The 15,166-nt window shown below is 39.2% G+C and overlaps 3 protein-coding genes across 25 annotated transcripts in view; 2 read left to right on the top strand and 1 right to left on the bottom strand.

Annotated features, from left to right (window-relative positions):
• The window catches only part of obscnb (obscurin, cytoskeletal calmodulin and titin-interacting RhoGEF b), a 51,664-nt gene extending 47,873 nt beyond the window's left edge, over nucleotides 1-3,791 (top strand). For all 21 annotated transcript variants that reach the window (XM_017425977.3, XM_017425976.3, XM_017425968.3 and 18 more), the window contains one exon: nucleotides 587-3,791. In XM_017425977.3, the coding sequence (XP_017281466.1) occupies nucleotides 587-1,697 (1,111 nt within the window). In that variant the 3' untranslated portion in view covers nucleotides 1,698-3,791. The remainder of the gene's footprint in view (nucleotides 1-586) is intronic.
• guk1a (guanylate kinase 1a) lies at nucleotides 2,927-9,249 on the bottom strand. Of its 2 annotated transcripts, none has more exons than XM_025007995.2 (7): nucleotides 9,094-9,249; nucleotides 6,747-6,860; nucleotides 6,287-6,328; nucleotides 5,962-6,197; nucleotides 5,773-5,857; nucleotides 5,602-5,687; nucleotides 2,927-4,321 (listed from the first exon to the last, which is right to left on the bottom strand). In XM_025007995.2, the coding sequence occupies exons 1-7, from the start codon at nucleotides 9,125-9,127 to the stop codon at nucleotides 4,283-4,285; spliced, it is 636 nt and encodes a 211-aa protein (XP_024863763.1). In that variant the 5' UTR covers nucleotides 9,128-9,249; the 3' UTR covers nucleotides 2,927-4,282. The 2 variants fall into 2 exon arrangements, with proteins under 2 accessions (XP_024863763.1, XP_017281504.1); XM_017426015.3 differs by lacking the exon at nucleotides 9,094-9,249 and adding an exon at nucleotides 7,438-7,575.
• A 36-nt stretch (nucleotides 9,250-9,285) lies between these two features.
• lg20h1orf35 (linkage group 20 C1orf35 homolog) lies at nucleotides 9,286-14,475 on the top strand. Of its 2 annotated transcripts, none has more exons than XM_017426014.3 (8): nucleotides 9,286-9,865; nucleotides 11,209-11,359; nucleotides 11,440-11,485; nucleotides 11,575-11,657; nucleotides 11,776-11,848; nucleotides 12,058-12,137; nucleotides 12,303-12,410; nucleotides 13,885-14,475. In XM_017426014.3, exons 1-8 carry the CDS (start codon nucleotides 9,769-9,771, stop codon nucleotides 14,138-14,140), a joined length of 894 nt encoding a protein of 297 aa, XP_017281503.1. In that variant the 5' UTR covers nucleotides 9,286-9,768; the 3' UTR covers nucleotides 14,141-14,475. The 2 variants fall into 2 exon arrangements, with proteins under 2 accessions (XP_017281503.1, XP_017281502.1); XM_017426013.3 differs by having other exon boundaries at nucleotides 9,287-9,865; nucleotides 12,300-12,410.
• The last annotated feature ends 691 nt before the right edge of the window (nucleotides 14,476-15,166 follow it).

Raw genomic sequence — 15,166 nt, 5'->3', positions numbered from 1 at the left:
TATTTAAAGCCTAAATGCTAGGGGATTCTATCATAAGGATGATGAAAGGAGGGGCTGTTAGCATGAGGGTGCTGCTTTAAACTGACAAACCCATAGCTGCTTCTCACCACATGACTTTTGAATATTTCAATACAAGGCTTTAGGTGAAGACAGTTTTATTTGCAGATGAACAAATCGTATATTTACCTCAAGGGAAGAACTCTGTCAGAGAGGGATGTCAGAGAAAATCAGTTTTTTCTGAATGAAAAGACAAAAAAATAGAGATTAATGGATGTAAAGAACTGATCACAATAACAAATCTGCGACATAAAATCTCAGAAGAATGCATGTAACTTGCATGTGGCTTGCAGACTAAATAACTCCACTGGTTTTATTTATTGCTCTACTTATTCATATATTCCCACCCAGTGCTGTGGGAGTCATCTTTTCCTCATTAATTTCATTACTAAGTCACTTGTATTGGTGATTTATGAATGTCAATTTAAGCATTTGAGCTACAATCAGCAGTGTGAAATCTGCATTCAGCAAAGCAATTGTGCAAATCCTTGTCTGTAGTTCTAGTCATGCATTCCTTCATTTATTCCAGTGAGGAAACTATTACCACTGTGGTGAAGAACCCACGTTTGAGGAGACACAGATCCCCTGGCTTGGCTATTGTTGGTGCCCACCGCTCTGAGACTTCCACCCCTGAACCCCCTGCAACCAGGCCAAGAAGGATGCCCACTCCAAGAAAGACAACCATCCCGACCCTTTATGTTACTGAGCCTGAGGGGGCTGAAGCCAGGGCAGTGGAAAGCAAGCCCAGGTGGGTTGAAGTAGAAGAAGTCATTGAGTACAAGGTCAATAAGTCTCCCAGGCTGTCGAGGAGAAGAGGCGTCTCACCTGCAGGGTCCGATCGCGCTGCCACCCCCTCGAGACCCAAGAGGTCTACCATGGAAAACCCAAATATTAACAATTCTAACAACAAGCTAGTGGAGCAAACACAGGCACATCGGCAAGGGGAGACCAGCAGCCAGCCCCTCTCCTGGGAGGAAGATGATCACGTTGCCTCTGGCTCTGCTTCCAGAGAACCATGTGAACTCTCATCTGTCCTTTCACCTGCTGAAGAAGACATTAACAACCAGGACGATCAACAAACTGTCATCTTTGAATCTGATGATGAAGATAATGAATGTGATCTACTGAAAAAGCAAGAGACTGTGAAACTGAAACAAGGAGATCGTATTTTGAATCTTGAAGACTTGGAGGATTACATCCCAGAGGAAGGAGAGACTTATGGCTCCTCCGGCGCCCACTGTGTTTCAGAGGAAAAACCCTGTGAGATCTCTGTTCTCCAGAGAGAGATCGGTGGGTCCCAGGTAGGACAACCAGTGCTTCTCAATGTCGGTCGGCCCGACATCGTACCAAGGCAGAGGAGCAGCTTCTTCGGTCGCTTCAGGGAGCATCTCTCCAACAACCTTTTCTCGTCTGCCTTCCCACAAGCTGCTGAAGCTCGGCCCAGGGCAGAGAGGCAAGTGCCAATCCGAGTGAGCCATGCCAAGGTGGAGGTGAAGCCTTCATACTGCTCAGAGGTGCAGAGAGATGAGGGCAGGCAGCAGAGCTTTAAAACCAAAGTGTCTACCCAGACTTACGGTTACGCATCAGTTGGCAACCCCGTCACTCTACAAATTAAAGACAACCTTTATGAAAACCAGTAAACACATTTCATTTGGTACCACAGATTCTTAGTCTTAAATAGATACATTTCTGCTTTCATGAGTTAAATACCCGCTGCATTTGACAAACCATTCCATTGTGAAGCAGCCAATCTGAAACTAGTCTGATTCTCAAAACTTATTTAGTGACAAACGATTGGATTTGGGGTTTCCTCAGATTAGGGAAGTTGCAAACTGTACGAATAATTTTGTCTCTGTAAGCAGGTTTCAGTCTCATTCTGTTTATTTAACTGCTTCTCTGCATGCAGTATGAACTGTGTGGGAGAAAAATGCCAAAGAAGTAAAGGTTTGACATTGTTTTTGTCACATATATCTTCACTAAATCATGATTTTACAAACATCAACTAATCCAGGTATTATCCTTAGGATAACCTTTTACTATATTCACAGCCTAGCTGTTATTTAATGCATTTAGGTATCATGTTTTCTGAGTTTTGATTTTGTACTTTACAGAAATGTTGCATTTTACAATGCCTTGGATTTGCTGGAACAAGAAATATTGCCGTTAATTAAGATGTTGACTTCACGTTTGATTTTCTTCAATGATTGCTGTTGATAAATCATCAGATTATAGAATTTTGTCGGAGTTTGAATGATTGCTTTGCGAGTAGTCGTACAAACATTACACTCGTTTCATCAGATCGATTGGTAGGTGATCACAAACAACCTGTTTTACAAATACCTACAAACATAAAACAGATTGCCCCTACTAGTCATTTTTACTGAGCTGTTTTAGACATTTGGTGTCTGTTGATGCACTGCAGTGACCTGCAAACTCACAGGCTTTCATAGAGATGTCTTCATGTGTTGGTGACATATTTAGAGGAGTGCCTGCATGTATTTGCTTTTTTTAAAGCAGATGTGTTTATTTAGCGTAACCAGAATTATCCTGTTGCGTTTAAGTGCAAATGTATCTGAAGCACTGGAGCTCACAGGATCTACGCCCTACTTAGTGCAATGAAAAAGGGAGTGGTTTAATGTCCTTTAAAGATGTGTGGAGTTTGTGTTGTTGAAAGGTGCCTAACGAGGAATATGTTATGTATAATCAAAAATCACTAACAGAATGTAATAGCTTGTACTGTACATGTGTAGTTTTGGACAAAACAAGGTTGAACACAAAGTGCTGCTTTAAATAAATGTACAAAAACTCAAAATAACCTGTTTTTTTCCATATTTTCTTGCCACGCTTCACGTACGAAAGATGCAATTTGTTGCTTTAACTTTTTATTGACGTTTCAACATGTAACAGTCGTGCTATTAGACATTAAATGGACTTGAGAAAAACCCGTCAAAGCAAAGGACTGCACACAGTTCATTTATGCTGTGTTAAACTGACAACTTGAATTATAAATAATGAATGGTAATATCAGGAACGCAAACTTTTCAGCACAGAGGAATGGATGTCACAAGGTGCTTAAATGCAATAAGATACACAAAGCTGAAAATGCTGAGAAAAAGCCATAATGCCAATTTACAAATACATTCTACTTTTCTCTTTTTAAGTAAAAATATATTTACTGTGTTTTCTATTTACGCAATACGTAAAATATAAACATGTTATTTAATCTTTCAGATTCTTTTAAGTCCACTGAATGTCTTTTGACTGTACAGGTGAAGCTGCAAAGTGAACGTGTTACATATTATAAAGGTTTTACAACTTTAAAATAAAACAATCTAATATCCCCCTCTCAAAAACAAAACAAAAGCCATATTCTAATAGACACTGATGTATTGTTCGTCTAAGCAAACTTTATATCTTTAGAATGGAACTCACGTTACTTGAGCACAAAAATACAAAAAACAAAACTGTAAATTTAGTTAGCACATTTTCTAACATATTATATTAAGTGAAAAAAAAATACAACAATCTTTAAAATAAAACAATTCACCAGCATTGGAATAACTTTACTGTTAGAAAAGTACATCAGACTTGCATGTACCCCATCTGAAAGTAAACAATCGCCACATTTTCCAGAAATAAGTTTCAGTTTTAAACTCTCACTGTAACCAGCACATTTCACTGTTACTGTACGATCTAAGCATCAACACAGGCCAAAAACTGCACAAAAAAAAAAATAGTAAGAGACGCACAGTTTGGTGCCACTAGCCGACATAGATGTGCTTTTTTTCCTCTACGTTTGAAAGACCAGTTTGTCTACATGATGGAATGAGCCACGTTACGCCTTTTTGTGCTACTCCAGTTGGGTGAGTCAACGTGGCTGCGAGCAGTACGTCTGTGATCGGTGACCTCTGTCCAACAGAACCACCTGCATGCCGCGCAAGTCACACTTCAAGTAAAAACAATTGGAGTCTCTTTTCTTTACACATGACAAAATAAAAATATAGATATTAAAAACATTCCCTTGCAGTTAAAAAAAGTTCCACTATGATAACTACCAGTTCTAAATGCAGTGTAAAAAGGTTCTTGTTTGTAGAGTTACTAAAGTGAGCTGTTTGAGTCACAGATCTCCATTTGAGGGGAATGTACATGGCTTGAACGGAGGTCTGAGACTTTACGAGGAGTGGCTGGATGAGACTAAAACAGCTGTCAGGACGCTGCTGTCCCCCTACGAAGACGCGCTGACTTTCTTGACCTTGGTTATCTCCTGCAAAGAGAGGATGGGGGAAAAAAAACAAAAACACAAAACGCATTAGAACATTCCACATTTCGCCACACAGGTTTGTGTTATCGCCAGAGGGAAATCTACACTTACAGAATTTAAAAGTTTGGAACTTTGTGCCAGCAGGCTGACACGTTACAGTGTTTACTCATGGTGTGCTCAAATGCGGAGTCACAGGAGCACAAGTACAGGAAAATGATGCCAGGCTAACTCGGTGATGTGAATGCACAGGTACAGCAACTTAGAAGTAACCAAGCACTATAAATCTGCAGAACTTCGGTGTACCAGCTGTAACTGATCATGTTATTAAGTAAAGAGAATATCAGCCTTTTACCATAAGACAATGGGTTTGATAGTTCACAACAAATCTGCTGATTCTGAGGACACTGATGCCTTACAGTACGACATACGCAGCCACTTTCTCAGCTGCACCTGAGATAATTACCAGCAACTGACACCAGGCCTCATCGATCTGAGCTTGTTTCTACACGCCCCGACAAAAGCTGTGAGTGGAAAACAAACCGGCAATGACAATGTTCATTAAAGACTCTCCCTGTCTGTGTGACCCACTGTGGCTTCATAATTAATTGGCAGTTTTTGGTTCTTTCTTCTCTACACCTGTTTATTTGACACCTGTATTAACAACAAAAAAAAAAGACTGCTCTTCTCGGTAACTGCTCCTTGTGTTGCTCGTAAAAAACCTTGCTGGGACAGAGCTATACTGAACACGTTCACAGTAAATAAATCAAAACGGATGGGCCATAAAAACATCACAACACAACTGTTTTATACTGAAGAGTGGAGTTATTTATCCGTGGTATGGAAGGTGCAGAAACACAAACCTAATTGAAGTTTTAATTTTAGGGGAAACATTACATGTAGCACTTTGAAAAGAAAAAAAAAACGAGTTCAGCCCCTTAGTAGATTTTTACTTGACTATTTTAGCTTGTTACAGAAAAGACATAAATCCTGAATTGCTAATATTTTTTTAAAATGTCTTCTAACAAACCTCTACACCTTGTTTTGCTGATGACAAACTTCAGGCTTTAAAAGCATCAACAGCATTAGTACCACTGACAAAACTGAGCTGTTTGTGTTTAACAGGTCAGTTATGCTGTTATGTTTCTTCTTCTTTTTGAAGAAAGACACATTTTTCTGAGTGAAACCCAGAGTGAACAGGGGATAAAAATTTTTATTTTGTCCTAATTTAATCTTTAATGTATTATTATCTCATGGATATCGACGTCTTTGCTGTGGCAGCTCACCTCAAGAAGAGCTTGTTTCAGCTCAACGTAAGCATCCTCCAAACGATCATTTACAACAATGACGTCAAACACACCTGGTTCTTTACCTGCAGGGAGATAGAATTATTATACCTCAGGATTTAAACATCCGCGGAGTGTTGAAATTTGAGCTTTTGTGAACAAACTACTTACTTAATTCCATGTCCACCTTGGCTGCATTTAAACGTCTCTGGAGGCTCTCCTCCGACTCGGTTTTTCTGGCTCTTAAACGATTGTCCTGAAACGATAAAACCACAGAAACATTCAGAGAACACTTACAAATGTTCGGCGAGAAACTCCGAGCCATGAAGACGGACTGCGAGGAGCAGGAACTGCGTTCACCAGGACTTCCAAAGATGGCGGCTGAATGGAGATGTAAATGGGGTTGAGGTCGGTCTTCTTGATGCTCTTCACGCCCTGCATGTCGATATCAAGTATACAGATGAGGTTCTTGGCCTGGACGGCTTGCACGGCGACTTTACTCGTCCCGTACATGTTCCCTGAAAACTCGGCATATTCGATGAACTCGCCGTTGTTGATGCCGCCCTGCATCACCTCTCGTGTAACAAAATGATAATCTGAAAAAAAGAAAAAAAAAAAAAAATACATAAAGGGGCAAAAAAGGAGATGCTGTAGTGACCATGGCAGGGGGAAGTGCAGGTTGTACCTTTGCCATTCTCTTCTCCAGGACGAGGTTTTCTTGTTGTATCTGGATAAAAAAAAAAAGACATGGATTATTTATTTTTACAAATCTAGAGTTGCACCTATTAATTGCTTACAAAGAATAAATTTCTTAGCATTTATTTATAATTACAGCAGTCATCATTTTCTTAAACTTAAACAGAAAACGCAAACTTTCTGAACAGAGTCATAATAAAAGGAGGGGACTTTGGGAAGTACAATAAATCCAAGTACTGCTTAATCAAAAAAAAAAAATCTATTTATATCTGTTTACTTCAGCCAGAAATATATATAAAAAAAACACAAGCAAACCTTCCAGGGTCCCAAAAGATGAATAAAATGTAGGTTTTTGACAGCACTGATTAAAATCACCAGCAATCCCAAAGCCTTAAGCAGTCTGAGTGAAATGTTCTGTTAGTAAAGACACAGCATGTGGCAACACTTACGGGACACGCTGAAGCCAAAGACATTTTCGTGCTCTTTCATGAGCTTCTTCAACAACGTGCTTTTTCCTGCCCCCGATGGGCCGCTGAACACCACAGGCCTGGGTCCAGCCATAGCTGAAAGAGAAGAGGAGAAAAAGCTGAAGCAATAAAAACGGGCGGGGAAGGGGAAAAAAAAAGACACATCACTGGAATCTTGCATGAGTCATCGGTAAAAGCAAAAAAATAGCCTGGGCGCAAACACGACTTTAGACAAAAAAAAGAAAAGGTTTGTCTTTATCAACATTGAAGGGGGGGGGATAATTGTTACCAGATAAGCAAGGGAACAAGGTGGTAAAGCCTGTGAGAACTCTCTCACACGAGAAAAGACAGCAACTTGAGTTGTTACCAAAAAGTATCTTGATGCTGTCGAGGTAAAATAAGCCCCACCTCCACCTGTGAGTCGCAGCTGAAGAAACCTGAGCTAAGAGCCCGGGAGAAAACCTGCTTTTACTGAAAACACACACTCAATCAAACTACAACGTATAACCAATTTAAGCAGCCATTTAATTCCTAAAAAAAAAAAAAAAAAACTCTTAAGTTACGACGGTATTTTGTTTCGTAACACCCAGTAATGGAACATCTGAATTACTGCCAATTAGGGTTAGGATTCCCCAGCAAAGAATAAAACACTGACCACAGCGTTCCTCCTTACCTCCTTTTTTTAAAAAAGCAGACAAGAGTTCAAGCAGATGAGGAAACAAAATGAGCAATGATGGTTTGGTTGTGCACACAAGCAAAAGGGAGGGGAGGGAACGAGAGGGCAGGACCGTCGCTTCACCCTCCTCTGGGTTTTTTTTTTTTAAGGTAACAGCAAACAGTGGAAAAAAGAAAGCAGCTATACTGGTGTTTCTAGAAGAACTACAGTGATAAACCCACATTCCTACGTGTTAAACCCTGATTACATGTACTCCTGTGTGTTTTTTACTTTAGAATAAAAAAAAAACAACTCAAAGGTAAACAGCTAGGAGATTTATTTGAACGATCATAATTCAGTCAGTCTTGTGATCTGGGAGTCATAGCAATTATACTTCCTTATGCGTCCCATAAAAAAGTTAAACTAAAGGCCCAAAGAGGAATCAATATCCAAACAAAGTAGAGGTTCGGTTTTGCTAAAAAAGAAAACTAAAACAAAACAATCAAAAAAAAAAAAACCACAGAAGGAAACCTTTTAAAACAAACTATAAGAAAGTCTATTTTTTTCCTTGCAGTCCAGCACTGACATGAGAATTCACTTTCCCTTCATAAAGATTTGCATGATGGGAAATTAAAGCCATGTGAGACTACAGTCAGTACAGACTGACATTTATTGGAAGCTGCAGTGTGTCTGACTTTAAACACGTGCTCCAGGCCTCATGTGACTGACTGCTATTTGCCTGAAGCAACATTTAAAATGTGAATTTTCAAAACGCTTCAGAAGTCAGTTTAAAGCTGAAACAACAAGACACTAAAATACAAAAACAAATGTTGGTGCCAGGCTTTTCCTCTACAATGTCTGGTTTCTTTCTTTTATAATATTACACTGACATATTTGATATATATATATATATATATATATATATATATATATATAAAAATATAAAAGTGCAGGCTAAACAGAACCAAAATTGTTCTTGGTGCAAATCAAGACAACATTACACAATATGCCATATCAAAACAACACTGTTGTTAGTTGGAGCTACACCTAAACAGAGGCAATCAGAGGGCCGTGAGGGCAAACGTTGAACCAGTTTTTTATCTTTTTACAACCCAACAGTGTCAGCTCTTCATTCATAGGTTTCAAGTCTGGATAGAAACCAAAATGCACATGCAATAAACTATTACCATTTCACATGTCACTGCTGTATTGCAAAATGCACTTTGACTCATAGAGGGTTGTGATTTGTTTGAAAATGCTGATTTACATAAACTAAGAAGGGAGAAAATGCACATATTGCTGATGACATAAAAGAATCGGTTGCTATATGAAATAGAAACTGCAGTTTCTTAAACTGAGTTCATCAGTTTGCAGTAAAAACTTCTAATGTATTTACAGGTTTATGCCACATATGTATTGATTGACACTTAAATATAATAATTTATTCCAAATAAAGCGACTATTTGTTCACAAGTCTCCATGTATTGTAAGCTGCAACCCTCTAAAAAAACATCAAGCCATCTTGCTTTGAACTGCACTCCAGAACAACTAAACCCCAACTCCATCTTCTGCGACGCAACGAGCTGACTCCAGGTATGATGGCAGTCTCACCCCCTCGTGCAGCGAAGAAATCCCAAATATTTGAGGGAAAAATACAATCGTCCACATGCCTACCTGAAAATAGCCTGGTAAAATGTCTCAGGTACATGAGGAGATAGGTTAATCGAAGCCTCTGAGACCGTCTTCGAGGGATTTCCTCCCTCCAGTGGCCCGTGTTTTTACTGTGAGAGCCATTAGAGCGAACTGTGCTGCTTACGTCATCACCACGGGACACAACACCACGAGCGTAAATAAAACGCGCGACAAAACAAAGAAACGGGACGTTAAAATAGGGTTAGCCACAAAAAGTGTCCAGTAAAAACTAATATTTTATTTTATATTCACGCTACGGCGTTTTCTTTTTTTTTGTTGTTTATTTTTTTTGCACATGCAAGATAAACTTGAGCACAGCGAGATACCATTTGTTAAAGGCCGCTTTAGGCTAACTAGAGCTACATAAAACAACCTACTCTGTGATTGTTGCTACTTCGTTTCATGCGCTTTGAGGCTATTTCCGAAAATAGCCGAGAGAATCAGCGTCATTTTCCAAAGTAAACAGCCCCACCAGTTAACGCGTAGCTCTCTTCAATACAAGGAAGTGTAACTTACCGTAAAACTCCCCGGATGAGTGTGTGCTGAAGGCCCGACCGAATAAATCACGCAGCGCATGCGGCTAAAGTTAGCTGCAGACGCTAACAGTGTGTGTGGCTTTCCTTTCCAATCTCCGACTTAACCCAGAAGGAGAAAAAAATGTTTGGTTCGTCGAGATCCGGAGGCTTACGAGGAGGACAGGACCAGTTCAACTGGGATGACGTGAAGGTCGATAAACACAGAGAAAATTATCTCGGTAAGTGCCAGAACTCGCAGCTGAATCCGCTATCAGTGCTAACCAGAGTGGGCGAGCAAGCAAGCTAGTTAAGATGGCAGCGAGGATATAGGCTCAAGCCCCCACGTGCAGCTGTTTCTTTACCTTTTGCTGCGGAGTCCCTCATTACACAAGAGTCTGGACGGCTTTAATGGGCTACTATTAGTCTCGGTTTGTGTCCCGCACACAGCAGGTTCCCACTTTCATTTTCACGTCCCTGAGCAGAGACACGCAGCCCCTCCGTGTCCTGCCCGCTGCCAGCAGGTCAGCAGCATGCCAAACAAGAGCCACGTAGCCGTCAGCACAGATGGGACAGAAAAGGCTGACAAAAGAAATGTTACACAACCATTTGGCGAGCTGTGTTTCGGGGTAGCATTTAAGTGAGCAGTAACTGAGGACAGCATGTATAAACGGTAAACTTCAGGGATAGAGTTAGTCTTAATATCTCACATAAACTGTATTACTAAAAATGAATGTGTGCTGTTGCAGAGAAGTTTAGTCAATATGAAAGCAGCCCTAAAAGAAAAGCATCTGTTTTTGTTGGATTGCATCAAACCACTACAGTACAAAATGCATTATATTATCTACTAATTTACTTAGACAGAAATACAAATATACCCGATCAGGCCTCAGAAAGAGTTACCATTCAGGAAAATAATTAAACATTTTGGAGTAAAATGTCCCTTTACTTGGTATAAACGGTCACAATGTGAGTTAATAAAAGTAATAAATGTTTTTGTTTGTCAGCTGCCACTAAATTAGCAAATTTTCAGTTTTAATTTGGAGTAAATTGCCTATAAAGTGTAAAGCTCTGTGTTTTTATGAGTTGCATACAGATTTTTTTGAAGTTGATATTACTATAGAACTTTGCGAAAGGTTTTTTTTTTGTTTGTTTGTTTTAAATTTAGGCTTTAAATATAAAATCTCATTTAAAATAACCAGAATGTTGTAAAACCAAACACTTGACTGTGTTTTGGGCGTTTTCTTTTCATGTGTCAGAAAAATAACAGATATCTTATATAAGCAATATCCCAGATGTTGCTCTGTAGTTCAAATAAAAAAGTTTCAGATCATCACAAAGACCAACCTGCTGGAATTTCATGTGATTGTGAAACCTACAGTATATTTGTTTTATACAGTATATAAGTATTATACGGTTCTGTCACAAACAAATTGACACACCTAAATGCAAATCAAAAGGTACAGTAGAAGTCAAGGGTTTGTGTATATGGTGATAAACAATCATTTTTACAACTTTCTCCTGTTTTCTGTTCATTTTAAGACTGACATCACCCACTGAGTCTCACTTCCTGTTTTCCCTCCAGGAAACTCCTTGATGGCACCAGTCGGCCGGTGGCAGAAGGGCAAAGATCTAACTTGGTATGCAAAGGACAAAAAAACTGGCAAACCTTTGTCCAAAGAGGACGAACTCGCTGCTGTGAGGGCAGCAGAAGAGGAGGCGCTGATGGCTGCCCTGTACGTAAAACGTACTGCGAAATACGTTTCTGTAACACTGGAAGTTTAAAGTATAAAAATGCTCACTTTATGTTTTGTAGAGGGCACAAGAATATAAAGAGACAACCAACTGGCCTCACCAAAGAAGTATGTGACGTAGCTGGTGAGCACTTTCAAATAATTTTTTTTGTACTGCCAGAAAGAAAGCTAAAATGGTTCGAATTGTATTTTGTCAGGATCTTGTAGAGGTTTGCAGGAGGGACGAGGCTGACGGCGAGGAGAGGAACGTGGATCGTATATCAGGCTTGGGAAGCTCCAGGTGAATATATTTTAGTCCACGTTATTGTGCTGGAATATTCTTAGCTTTCCTAACACTGCATTGTAGAGGAATTCCTCAAAATAAAGTGTTTGTTTCTGTCGAATGTTTTTATCTAAAGCGCAGGGTCACGAAAAATGGTGCTGTCCCAAAAAGAGAAGGAGGCAGCTAAAATAGGCCTGCCAATTTTTACTGTAAGTTCAGATGCCTTTTCATTTAAATGCAGATTTAATATGATTTCTGATGCTAAGTTTATTTATTTCATCTGTTTAATGTAATGTGTAACTGATCAAATTAAGAAGGCCTTGTAAAAGTTGGGATGGTTCTTAATAGATACTTCAGATAGTTTGTTTCTTGTAATCTATGACATAATCCAATAATTAAACCCATGCTTTCTGTGCAGCATCACAAGACTGAAGGTCATCCAGAAACATCAACAACAAAAACATCTCAGAGTGTTGCTAAACAGGAGATGGAACAGAAGTAAGAATGCAGAATTTTACTGACCCCTCCTGATGTTTCACTGAAAAATAAAACCTGTTAAACTCCACTTGACAAAATATGGCCAGGTGTCTTGTTTAGCTTGCTTAGTTTGCTAATGAATGGGGAAAATCATTAGGAAATAAGTGTTGTTTGTCACTTCAGCAGGCCTGAGAGCAAAAAGAAGAAGAAGGACAAAAAGAGCAAGAAGGAAAAAAAGAAGAAAAGGCAACGAAGAGATTCGTCTTCCTCAGACTCGGATGATAACAGGAAGAGGTTGGTCCAAGGGTTTATAAAATATGTTTAATCATAATGAATCCTTTGTTGTTCAGAATCTTTGTTTTTAACTATAAATATTTGATTAAAGTGCTGCCTTTATATTAAAGATAACCCTTTTTTAAAATAAAGAAGGGTTCAGAAATTGGAATCACAGCATACTTTAAAGTGAGGAAACGGATCAGCCTGAGGAGCAAAAATGCTTGGTTGCATCATCTTATGAGCCAAACTTTACATCAGAACTTGTGAAAACATACAGAGGCAGTGGGATAGCGTGGACATGTGGATGATTTTGCAGACTGATGAGTTCTGCAGAACACAAGAACCTCTATGGCTCTATAGCAATTGTACAGTACAGAAAAGTTTTTAAGAAAGTAGCTCAGGAGTTTTTGATGGTAGATTATATTTATTAGGGTATATTTAATATTTGTTTTAAAGATAATTATTCTGAGGTGGCCAAGTTGATCAGCAGATCACAATTTAGTTACATTAAATTTAACTCTCTGAGAACAAAATACCCACTAATATATAAAGACAGCTGTAGTAACAACCTGACAAAGTAAAACAAAGGAGAACACATTTCTTGATTACATTCAATGTTTTCACAATATAGTAATTTATTACATTTAAGGGATTATCGACAAAGTATAAAAACTGTTTTATTTTCAGTTTTATGAAGTTAACCGTCTCAAATTAAAGCTAAGTTTACATTTTTAGCACATAGTTATGTTTTAAAAGAGAGCTGACTTCATGATTTGCATTGCCTGTACTGTCCTTTTTTAAGATATTTTGTATTTCAGATTTGTCCTCTATGTAGGACATTTGTAAACCTGAAAATCTCCCACTGAATTAACTCCTTTTGCTGTCTACAGAGGACATTTTGGGCTTTTCAATGATACCAAATGTAAAGGGGTGGGGCTAATTACCTTACAAAGTTTAAGTAATTATAATAAATTTGTGACTGGACAATGTATATTTTTTTCCTGGTAGTCAGGAGGATATTGCATGTTTTTTTTCTTGTTTGTCTACATTTACTGCAACACTAACAAACCACTCTACTTGATGCAAAACACTGAATTCCCACTAGAGGGCGCTTATACACCGTTTTACACCTTTAGTCATGAAGATTCAGTTATCTTTGTGTGGTGTGTGTTTCACAGAGTTAAAGATCTGTCATACTAATAGGGGATTTAGGGGGAGTATCAGACCAAGTATAATTTATAATAAAGTTTGTGAGTGTAAGATGGGGGTGCAGTAATTATACAGTTTGGTGGTTGCATATGTGCATTAATGTAAAGTTTTTAAACACCTTTTCCCCTCTTGTGACAGCCAGTTAAGTTCATATTCAGCAGCATTTTTGCATTTTCCGTGGATTTCACCATAAAGGTCATAATGGCAACTCCTTCCCCAGCCTTATTACAGCTTATATCATCACACCCCACTCACTGAGTGTTTGTTTCCTTTTACTTTTCAGACACAAAAAGGACCACCATCATCATAATCCATCATACCACAGTCAGAGTGGAGCCAGACCCCATGACAGCCATTCAAGGGGGGGAGAAAAGAACGAGCGACAGCCTTCCCACCCCCATCATCGACAACAGCGGCATGACACAGACTCCTCTGACGGGGGGTCTCCTGCCCGCAGCAACCCTGCCATCCACAAGAAGGCCCCTGCTGGTGCCACACAAAGCCACAGGCGGCGCCACGACACAGACTCGGACGACTAATGTCCCGCTCCCCCATCCAATCAAAGACACATAATGCGGACAGAGCACTCCACAGCAGCTTGACTGGCCACGAGGGCCTCCGGTACTCTGGACAGGATGAAAGCTAGTCGGTGCGAAACGTTTGAGCTTTTTGTATTAACTAATTCTCTCAGTGCGCTGGTTATGTGGTAGTATTGATTCTGGTGTATTATTTTTGGGTTGTATGTGACAAGCCTTATTTTAAAGATGGTTTTAAATATTGACTATAATTAGAAACTGATTTTTTTTTTCATTGCATTATCCACAGTTATTTGGAACCTGAAGTATAAAACTAAATTATTTTTTAATAATCAGTCCAAGCTCTTGTGGTTTTTACTGGCCCGATTAGAGATTTTACACCAACATGACTCTTGTAGCAATTAAGGTAAATGTAGGCTTTAAGAGTTTAATCTAAACAAAATGACATCCTACTCTACGAGCTGCATCTATCATTACTTATGAGTTTATCATTTAGAATTTTGATGCCTTTGCAGCTGCCATTTTGAATTTTATTTTTTATTTGTAAAGTCTTAAAGATGCTGTTTAATGCCTTTTTAACATATCCGCCATCCCACTGAATCGCTTGCATTACTCAGTAATGGTGGTCTTTTTTTTTTTCACATGGCCTCATTAATCTGTCATTCTCAAATCAGGTCCCTGACCGGTGCGACACCCCTGAAATGATCTCTCCTGGTTGTTAACAGAGTGTAGTGTTTGCCTTTGCCTTGAATTGGTCTGAATGAGAGGATTCTGCAGAATGGCACCTGGGGGGCTGCAGTAAAAAAAAAAAAAGAAAGAAAGAAAAGAGCAAGGCATTCAAAAAAAAAGTGCAAAAAACAGACTGGTCCTTTTAATAAGGCTGAGTACTGTTCGACCACCACACACAAACCAAGCTGATGAAGCAGCAGGAGTGGGTGCCGGACAAAGCCACCCTACGAAGGACCCGAGGCTCAAACTACTTTGCCTTCCACCACGACCATATACTCTCCTGCCACGTTTTATAGGCTT

The sequence above is a fragment of the Kryptolebias marmoratus genome, linkage group LG20, assembly GCF_001649575.2.
Source record: "Kryptolebias marmoratus isolate JLee-2015 linkage group LG20, ASM164957v2, whole genome shotgun sequence".
In the NCBI taxonomy this organism is placed as follows: Eukaryota; Metazoa; Chordata; class Actinopteri; order Cyprinodontiformes; family Rivulidae; genus Kryptolebias; species Kryptolebias marmoratus.
This window is presented reverse-complemented; position numbering and strand designations above follow the sequence as displayed.

Excerpts from the sequence above, each read along its gene's own strand:
- guk1a (XM_025007995.2), bottom strand. The coding sequence starts at position 9,127 with ATGTACCTGAGACATTTTACCAGGCTATTTTCAG. Across the intron at positions 6,198-6,286 it reads TGGAGAAGAGAATGGCAAAG|ATTATCATTTTGTTACACGA; the intron begins GTACAACCTGCA and ends TCTTTTTTTCAG. Across the intron at positions 4,322-5,601 it reads TGAAACAAGCTCTTCTTGAG|GAGATAACCAAGGTCAAGAA; the intron begins GTGAGCTGCCAC and ends CTCTCTTTGCAG.
- lg20h1orf35 (XM_017426013.3), top strand. The coding sequence starts at position 9,769 with ATGTTTGGTTCGTCGAGATCCGGAGGCTTACGAGGAGGACAGGACCAG. Across the intron at positions 11,849-12,057 it reads TAGGCCTGCCAATTTTTACT|CATCACAAGACTGAAGGTCA; the intron begins GTAAGTTCAGAT and ends CTTTCTGTGCAG. Across the intron at positions 12,138-12,299 it reads AAACAGGAGATGGAACAGAA|CAGGCCTGAGAGCAAAAAGA; the intron begins GTAAGAATGCAG and ends TTGTCACTTCAG.